Source organism: Odocoileus virginianus, chromosome 1, assembly GCF_023699985.2.
Source record: "Odocoileus virginianus isolate 20LAN1187 ecotype Illinois chromosome 1, Ovbor_1.2, whole genome shotgun sequence".
Classification (NCBI taxonomy): domain Eukaryota; kingdom Metazoa; phylum Chordata; class Mammalia; order Artiodactyla; family Cervidae; genus Odocoileus; species Odocoileus virginianus.
The window spans coordinates 19,111,913-19,122,169 of NC_069674.1; the positions used below are offsets into that span (position 1 = coordinate 19,111,913).

A 10,257-nucleotide genomic window follows, 5' to 3' on the forward strand; every position below is an offset into this window, starting at 1 on the left:
ACTGAAGTGTATTAATCTTTCTAAAACGTTGCTTTATTTGTATCATTTCTGTGCTCAAAAAAATTTCCAGTGGCCTCTGGTGTCTTTCTCTTCTTACCTCCCATTGTTAAAATCATCCTGTATGTTAGCTAAACTAATTACCTTTCTCTCAACCTTTTCTACAACCTTTTGATTCTTGAAATTCTTGCTAATCCTGCCTTTAATGCTGTCTGCCCCCTGCTTCTCTTCCTTCTAACATGTTAAATATTTTTTAAGGGCCTAGTTAAATTTGAACTTCCCTAGGAAACTTTTCACAGTTGTCCCTCTTAGAGTAGCTCCTCTTCTAAAGATTTATGGCACTTAGTGTTTAAACGGTTCATTTAGTAGTTGACACTGACTGATACGTGTTGGTGTGCACCTTCCTTGTTACCCAACTACCTCTAAATTTAGTGGGTCCAGAACTATATCTTAAAATTTTTAGGATTACCCTCCTGACAATAATATGAATTCATTTATTGATATACTGTGAATAATAAGTAAAGGTGTTCTTCAAGTAAATTTCAGACTTATCAGTCAGATTCAAGAGCATCTGGCAATGTTTCTGCAGAAGATGCACTTGGTATTCAGATTGGGTACTAGTTCTTGTGAAATTATTCCAAAACAATCAAATATAGTACCAGTAAGTTGTTGCTTTGTAAGGTGACTTTATATATGTTTCCAGGCAATAAAATAAATTTCAGAAATTTGGAATCTTAAGTTTTTTGGCTATAGTATTATATCAGAAGTATGTATTAGTTATATGAGTGCCAAAGCTTTTGTTCATGTGCTGGATTAAAGTTTGTTACAGAAATTGTTTGCTTGGTCAGTGTTGTAATATTTATAAAGATTTTTGTTTTAAGTCAGATGAGTTAAAATGGACTTGAAGTTAGCAAACCTGTGTTACTTTACTATGATACTGCATTTCTCTTATGGAAATCAAATTTTACTACTTTTGTTTGAGGCACAAAAGTTTCTTTCTGTTAGTCGTGTGTGGTGTGTATGTGTTTGTGTGTCTATGTGTATATACTTACATATATCTTAAGGTTATGATTAGGCTATTGAAGTATTAAAAATGTATTGATTTTAAGAACCTGTGGATGACATTTCAGTAATTTTTATGCCCTCTGTTAAGCACCTAGAAAAATAGAATTTTTTCAGAATTTTAATGGGGAATGTGTTTATTATGGGCACAAACTAAATAATGGATTAGTATCCTTTTTAAACATTACTTCCCCGCCCCGCCCCCCCCCACCCCAAACTGTTGTTTGACTCATCGTTTTTGGAGAGTCTGATTAGACTGTAAGTCGTTCAAGGATAGAGATTTTATCTTATACTTTGTGTCCCCAACATCTAACCTAATATTTTGCATTGGAGTGCTTCAGTAAATGTTAAGATGAAAAAATGTCTATTTTTCAGGCTTTGGTTGTAGGAGAATAAATTTACTTTAATTTTTATTTTTTTACAGCCCTATTGACAAACCTTCTGATTCTCTCAGCATAGGGAATGGTGATAATTCTCAGCAGGTAAGATTGTGATACTGTATTCCCTTATTTACCTGCCATCTGCTGAAATAAGACCTTCTATGCAAGTGAATTTTCTAGATAGTGAAAAATACTTTAAATACTGAAACAATTTAAAAACACTTTTAGTGAGCATCTTTGTTAAATGAATAATAATTAGCCATCTTTTTCTCCACAGAATAGAGCATAATGTAACCCTTTCTTGATGATGCAGAAGTATCATTATGACCATATGTTACAGTTGCTGTTCATTGTTCAGTCCCTAAGTCATGTCCGACTCTTTGCGACCCCATGGACTGCAGCACACCAGGCTTCCCTGTCTTTGCAACCCCATGGACTGCAGCACACCAGGCTTCCCTGTCCTGGAGTATGCTCAAACTCATGTCCATTGAGTCAGTGATGCCATCCAACCATCTCATCCTCTCTCGTCCCCTTCTCCTCCTGCCCTCAATCTTTCCCAGCATCAGGGTCTTTTCCAGTGAGTCGGCTCTTCACATATTGTAGCTTCAGCTTCAGCATCAGTCCTTCCAGTGAATATATATTTAGGGTTGATTTCCTTTAGGACTGACTGGTTTGAGCTCCTTGCAATCTAAGGGACTCTCAAGAGTCTTCTCCAGCACCACAGTTCGAAAGCACCAATACTTTAGTGTTCAGCCTTCTTTATGGTCCAGCCCTCACATCCATACATGACTACTGGAAAAACCATAGCTTTGACTGTTTGGACCCTTGGCAGCCGAGTAATGTCTTTGCTTTTTTCTTTTGTCTTTGCTTTTTAATATGCTGTCTAGGTTTGTCATAGTTTTTCTTCCAAGGAGCAAGTGTCTTTTAATTTCATGGCTTCAGTCACCATCTGCAGTGATTTTGGAGCCCAAGAAAACAAAATATGTTACTCTGCTATGTACCAATACATTAGTGTCCTTAGAATCCCTGATAGTTGTGGCCTTTTTGACCCTACATGAAATGGTCCCAGACTAACATGCCTTCTGCATTCTTGACTTTGAGTTGTTTCTCTGTCCTGTGCTCCCCTGTCCCTTGTTGTCAACTTCAACTTTTTTTTTAATCTTATTGAGTTGATTTACAATGTTGTGTTAATTTCTGCTGTAAAACAAAGTGACTCAGTTACACATATATTCTGTCTCATATTTTTTTCCATTATATTTTAGGATATTGAATATAATTCTCTTTGAAATGCAGTAGGATCTTTTAATCCACTTTATATATATGTTTGTATCTGTTAGTTCCAGACTAACTTTAATTTTCTGTTTCTTTCAATGAACTTTCCCCCAAGTTTCCCTCATTCCTCAAATGACTTTGGGCTTTGAAATGGTTAAATCAAATAGTTAACTTCAGAGTTGTATCCAGTATGATACTGAATGAGGTCCTGATCTGTAGAGCATGCTTTGTATGATATTGCCTATTTGCTAGCTTCTCACTACACCTTACTTTCTGTATACCCTCTTACTTTAAATTAAAAAAAAAAAAAATGTTCTAATCTCTTCTGTAAAGAATGTGGTTTCCCACAATGTGAAATCTAAATTATACTGCTTTTCTAAACTTTTTGTTCACGAGTTCCATGAAAGAATTTGAAAATCTGCATGTCCCCTTGTATATTTTAAGTTAACATTAAATATTTTTTCATAATAAGTTTAAAATAGCCACAAAAGATGTAATTTCCAGCTTACTATAAGTTTGGTATTTTTAAATAAATAGGCTATATTGGTTTTTAATTAGTATTCGAGAGATTTAAGTATCAGAATGTTTTGTTACTCCCTCATCCATTTACACAAGCTCATCTTTAACAATCGGAAATTGTACATCCTTCCTTGACCTCATTTTTTTCTTTAATAAAAAATTAATCATTTAACTAAAAGCTAAAATTGTATTGGAAATTTACTTCTTAATGAAACAGATAGCACATTTTAAAATCACTTTTCTTGTATCCATGGATGAATATTACCCTTTGGCACAAGGAGATGTTTCAGCAGCCATCTAATCGTGTTTTCATTTTTCTAAATAAAAGTGCTGAGATATCTTGTTCATATATATAAGTAAATGGAAGAAAGAGTATTATGTCAATATCACTCAAATTTTCAAACTCTTGAATTTTAAATACCTAAGAATCTTATTAAGATCTATTATAAAAATTAGTTTTAATGCTGTGTTTGGAAACAACTTGAGTAGATATTTCCGTTTTGTTTAAAACCAAAGTATTGGGAATCGCTCAGTTTGCCAAAGACAATGCAGCCCTTAAGAGCCAGACGCGCTGTCGCGACTGATCCGAATATTTCTCATAGAGTTGTGTTTGGCCTCCAGGAAGTTTTCACTCTTGGGCAAAATACTTTGGTTAGACCCCAGAGAGTAAGAAATAGTGAGAGAAATTAGGTTGTAAAAGGAGAGGATATGGACTGTGTCTTTTCAGGAGTGTTATATAAAAAAGTACATATGTAAGTTGATATTTTTTGGGCTGCACTGTGTGGCATGTGGGATTCTAGTTCCCCTACCAGGGATCAAACTGTGCATGCTCCTTACAGTGGAAGTGTGGAATCTTAATCACTGGACTGACAGGGAAGTCTGAAGTTGATTTTTTGAAAATTCACACAGTCCTAAAAAAAGTCTCTTAAGTATCCCGTTTTTGAAGAGCACTATTCTAGTACTTTTCATTGCGAGCCCTTTAAAGTATGGCTATTATTGTATATAGTATAAATTTATGTTGATTATTCTTTTCTTTTCCTATTTTATTTAGATATCTAACAGTGATACACCTTCACCACCTCCTGGTTTATCAAAATCCAATCCAGTCATCCCCATCAGTTCATCCAATCACAGTGCACGGTCTCCTTTTGAAGGAGCAGTAACTGAGTCACAGTCGTTATTCTCAGATAATTTTCGCCATCCCAACCCTATCCCAAGCGGGCTTCCTCCTTTCCCCAGCTCCCCACAGACTTCCAGTGACTGGCCTACAGCACCAGAGCCACAGAGCCTCTTCACATCAGGTACATAACAACACTGCGCGTATGAGTAGTGATACTCAGACTAAAACTAGACCTTCACTGGGTGTGCTGTTACTCTGCTTTTGTCCTCTTTTTTCATAAAAATGTAAACATTTAAATTGCAAGAAATTAGATGCTTTTGGTAAGAGTTGTATGATATAGAAATTACTGTGTTAACAGATTTCTCCAGAAATGAAGGATTAGATCATTTTTTCAGTATTCAAGTACTTATTCCTCTAGGAAGTATTAATAGGAAAGGCTTACAGTTTTTAATTAGATTTGTATTTATATAGTTATATTTTATAAAGTGTTTTCCTAGCTGACATAAAAGTATGTTAATATCGAACGTTATATTTTGGCATTTTGAACCATTTCCAGTTTCATTCATTTTGTTATCATTAATGTGAAAGATAGCATAAAATTAAGACAACATAAAAAAAATAAAGATACTTTTTTCACTGTTATAGTAGTATATAAAGCATATATTCAAAATTATTTATACTTGTGTCTTTGAGAAATACATTTTAAAAATAAACTTTAATTGAATTCTCTGACCATATTTATTACTTTATTTCATTTAAACAACTTATTCTGGGTTTTGATGATGAATAGTTGAGGGTATGATTTGGGTTTCAAGTAGTACTTTGTTTTCCTTGATTAGCAAAGTCAATCTATCATTCAGTTTTTGAAATTAGTAACTTAAAAATGAAATCATTGTTTAAAGTATCTGAGGCCAATTATAATTTTACAGTCTTAATGTTCTAAGAAATCTTAACAGATTTTGCATGTATTTATTTACCTTTGTGTTATATAGGATGATGTTTCACTAGAATGGAAGTGAGATATATGTTTTAAATTTATCACTGATTTTCTTCCCATCAGAAACAATCCCAGTATCATCCTCTACAGACTGGCAAGCAGCATTTGGCTTTGGTTCTTCTAAGCAACCAGAGGATGACTTGGGTTTTGATCCTTTTGATGTCACTCGAAAAGCCTTAGCAGACTTAATTGAAAAGGAACTGTCAGTCCAAGACCAGCCTTCCCTTTCGCCCACATCTCTTCAGAACTCCTCGTCACACACTACAACCGCCAAAGGTCCAGGCTCTGGATTCCTACATCCTGCTGCACCTACAAATGCCAACTCTCTGAATAGTACCTTTTCCGTCTTGCCACAGAGGTTCCCTCAATTTCAGCAGCACCGAGCGGTTTATAATTCATTCAGTTTTCCAGGCCAGGCAGCCCGCTATCCTTGGATGGCCTTTCCACGCAATAGCATCATGCACTTGAACCACACAGCAAACCCCACCTCAAATAGTAATTTCTTGGACTTGAATCTCCCGCCACAGCACAACACAGGTCTGGGAGGGATCCCTATAGCAGGTAGGTTTATTTATAGCCTTTGAGAATTTGTGAATAACTCTTGCCTGCAGATTGTTGGGTGGGTAGGGAGGGTACTTTTGGATAACAGAAAGTGTTTATCATTAGTCTTGGAAATTTCAATGGGAAACACTCTTTATCATAATCTAAAAAAATTTTAATTGGATGGATGCCTTGTAATATTGAGCTTTATAAGGATGGTGGAGTATTATACCTGGTTATTGCTCGGAAGCATTTTACTTAATAGCATAGTTACCATACTTTCTTATGGCATATAAATCTTTTTCAAATGCAAAAAGAAATGGGCTCTGAAATTATGGTGCCATAATGTCCAACACCAAAAATGCTGATTACACATTCTAAAAGTAAACTGGTTCAAAAACAGTTTTTAGAGATGATAATTAGTGAGAGCATGAGGGATAAAGCCACCCTCTTAACTCCTTTTGACAGTTTATTTTGACTGATAGACACACACTCACATCTGCTTATATAATAAATGACATAATATTTGGGAACTCTTAATTTTCACAGACATATCATATGTGCATAATTATACTTTCTGTGAAAAAGAAATTGTTCAAGGAGAGATTTTTTTCCTTTTGGCCTTTCATGTTTTTGTTTCTGGGGTAAATATTAGATTCCTGTAAGTGACGCCAGAATATTTCTGATTTTGTACTGCTACCCTTGAAGGTTTCAGAACTTTTGGCTTTTAAAGTCTCATATGATATTTTTTAGATCAAGTGACTTCTATATTTAAAGGAATCTTTCTTATTAATAGTTTTTCAAAGTTTGATTTGGGCTTTAGCTATGACTGGTGAAAGAGTTTGTTTTCTCTTGATTCTGAAGAGGATCAAGTAGAATAGAATAGTCGTTCACTCTGTTACATAACTCATAAAATTTATTTTTATCCCTTGTCTTGGCCTTTGTGATATGGCATGGCACAGCATTATTGTGTTAATGTGCTACCACCAGCAAGACATTTGTTTTCTTGTTTTTAGCAAGGTTGATAAATAAGTTTTCAGAGATCCATCAGAATTCCTTGGCTCTATTCTCTTTGTGACTACAGCATTTGAATTTCAAAACAAGTAGGTAGGTTAAGAGAATATGGTGTGTGGCTTTTGATACAGTCAAGTTAATTTACGCATAAGTGTGATAGCACATGGGATCTGTAGCTCAGTTGTTAAAGAATCTGCCTGCAATGCAGGAAACCCGGGTTCAATCCCTGGATTAGGAAGATCCCTGGAGAAGGAAATGGCAACCCACTCCAGTATTCTTGCCTGGAAAATCCTATGGACAGAGGAGCCTGGTGGTGCCCCATCCATGGGGTTGCAAAAATCAGACATGACTTAGCAACTAAACCACCACCACCATGATAGCACCTAATGTAGTGGTTTGCACATTGGTGGGACTCATGATATTTGTTCATTTGATTTTGGTAGTTAGTAGGTAATTGAGAGTGACATTTTTCAATCTTCTTCTACATGATATTCACTTGAGAAATACTAAGTGTTCAGTTCCTGGTATTCATTTTTTTCCAAGACAGTATATTAGAATGTAAGTTTGTTTTGTTTTCCTTTGTTTCAATCATTTAGAAATGTGGAATTTAAATTACTAGTAGTGTATTTCATAACATAACACCAAAAATTTAATTTCCCCTAAATATTCTAAACATTTAACAATAGAATATTAGACCAGTTACTATGAATATTTGGGTATCTGCCCAACAATGAACTAGGCCATGTGGATAATGCAGAAAAACTTTAAAATGCAGATATTATTTCCAGATACTGTATAGTGTAGTTGACAAGATAAAATAAGGCTGTGTATGAAGGTGGCAACTATTTGATACTGGAATGCAAGACACATCAGTGGAGCCTATAAATTGTTGGGGAAGCATCATTGAGGAAGTAGGAATTGACCTGTATCCTGGATTTGGGTTAGCAGGAGGGAAAGGGCAAGACCTTTTGTGTTGGTAGAAACTCCCAAATAAAGGCATAGAGGCAAAATTTAGAGTGTCATTACATTAAGAAACAATAGAACTACCTTCTGTACCAGGAGGTGCTTCATGTGTTCTCTAGAGTGGAGGAGAGGATGGGGAGCTCGGTCAGGGAGGCAGAACAGCGTGGGCTTGATATGATAGGAAGGAGGATGCCTTTGTGGAACTCTAGTTCTTAGCTGTTTTCATCGTGACTTTCATTTGACTTATTATGTGACCATCCTCAAAAATTATCTGTTCTTCTGATTTCATAGTTATCATATTGTCCATTAGTGTAAAAAGAGCAGTTTTAAACCAAATATTTTTTAAGCTGGTAGATATTCCAGAAATGCCACAGGAGTGATGAGTAATCACTGATTTTTGAGGGTAGTTGTCCTCATGTTAGTCATTTGAAATCTTCATCTAGAGTAGATACTTTATGAAGAAGAATGTGGCATTAAATCATGATCCTGTCCTCATGGGTTTTTCTTTTCTTTTAGCATATACTCAACCATAGAGCATAAAATCCTTTTTTTTTTTCCTCCAGAAATTCTAAGAATGAAGTCACCGACTATAGATTCTGAATCACTTTTCTGTTTTCTGGGATGTGGGGAGAGTTTATTTCAGTTTCTTGACTGTGCATACTAGCTTGGTATCTAAGTGGTGACTTACAATTAAGCTTATTTTTAGAAAACTCTTAAGGTCCCCATGGCTAAAGAAATTTTAGTGTTAATGTACCGAAATATTTAAAATTGATATCAAGAGTTATACAGAACCCTTCCATGGCCTATATATATTTGGCAAATACCTCAGGATGCTGAATGTGTGAAGCCTCAAAACAGAATAGTTTTATAATTGTAGCCAAATGATTGAGGTTTTGCCGTAACAATTAGAAATGACAACCTAAAATTCTGGAAAACTGTGTGCATCTTAACTGTGAATTATTTGAAGCAATTTAATATGTAGGCAATATCTGCCTCCCACCCCTAGTTATAACTCAGCTGTACTTGAGTTGAACTGTTGAAAAAGGTTTAACTCTATTTTCTGCAGTGAATATCATGGTTTCTTACGCAGGGTAACTGTTAAGAGCTTCATAAAGGAGAGTACATAGGTTTCAGCGAGGTCTTAAGATATGCTTAGACAGTATTCAGTACTGGAAAAATCATATGTATTTGTTCTTTAGATATGTAGAGCAAGATGGGGTTCCTGACTTTTAGTTAGGAGTAAGTAGTCACCTTTGTATCTTACAAATGTCTGTATTTATTATACATTTGTGTTTAAATTTTAAGTTTTGGTTTGTTTCAGTTAATTATTAAAAATTGATATATCTGAAATCTATCATGGGAAGGACAGTTGCCCTAGGTTTGACATAAACATGGTTTCCATTTCCTCTGCCTAATTGAAAACATTTTTTAAATGTTGAAAATTAGTTATTTCCTTAAGTGAAATCTTTTTAGCAGCATTTTCTTGGCTGCATATCCAGTTTTCTAAATTGAGAAGGGTTTTTGGAATAAATATTCTTGAGGGAAAACTTGGATTAGTAACCAGTAATAGGGAAATCCATTCAGATCTTCCTTGTTATTGGAACTGTGTGCTTTTGTTTTAAAAAGTAACTTCTCCTGTTCCAAAAAATGACCTGCCTGTTCAACTCCTTCATTTTAGGAATGGCAAAGCTGTGTTCTGAAAAGGTTAAATAATTTGTTAGAAGTCACACATTCAGTTAGTAGTAGATTTAAGATAGGAACCCAGGGCTCAGATTCAGTAAGTGAAATGTTTTTCACTACAGTATTGATGTTCTCCATCATAAATGAAGATTACTGGCATTTACTTTAACTTGGCTTTCTTCCCATAGTAATTGATTTTTGCTCTCACACTCTTGGGAGGTCCCTTTTTTTATCTATTCATGAGACAATTGGCCCAGCTCAGGAATATAACTTGCAGTTACAAACTAGAATGCATTTCATTGACTTGATGAAAATTAATCTCTTGCTTAGTTCTTATGTGTACCATGTCCTCACCAAGAACTCTAAAATTTCTTTTACACAGCTTTCTTGCTATATATTTGGGATTTATAGAATATTTGCCAATTTACTGAAAAACTATGACATAACCGGTTCTAAAGACTCAGTCTTTTTCTTCATGGTATCACTTAAACTATCTTTCCAAGTGTAACTTCGCAGATTTGTTTTTCAAAGAACTTTCTGCCAGGATGTTTTTATTCTATAGAGCTAAAAATTATTTGGAAAACAAATAATAATCTAAGTCTCTGAGCATTGTTGTTTCAAAATATACCTAGAAAAATATTTTAAACTGTTCAAGATTAGATTTTTGTTCATGTTTTTATTTATTCAAATTTACTTAAGAGAGGGCATTTAAA

General features: G+C 34.8%; 1 protein-coding gene across 7 annotated transcripts in view; it reads left to right on the forward strand.

Moving 5' to 3' along the window:
- Window positions 1-10,257, forward strand: part of CNOT4 (CCR4-NOT transcription complex subunit 4) — a 148,912-nt gene that overhangs the window by 111,784 nt on the left and 26,871 nt on the right. For all 7 annotated transcript variants that reach the window (XM_070465350.1, XM_070465344.1, XM_070465355.1 and 4 more), the window contains exons 8-10: window positions 1,484-1,541; window positions 4,282-4,531; window positions 5,411-5,908. In XM_070465350.1, coding sequence (XP_070321451.1) covers window positions 1,484-1,541; window positions 4,282-4,531; window positions 5,411-5,908 — 806 coding nt within the window. The remainder of the gene's footprint in view (window positions 1-1,483; window positions 1,542-4,281; window positions 4,532-5,410; window positions 5,909-10,257) is intronic.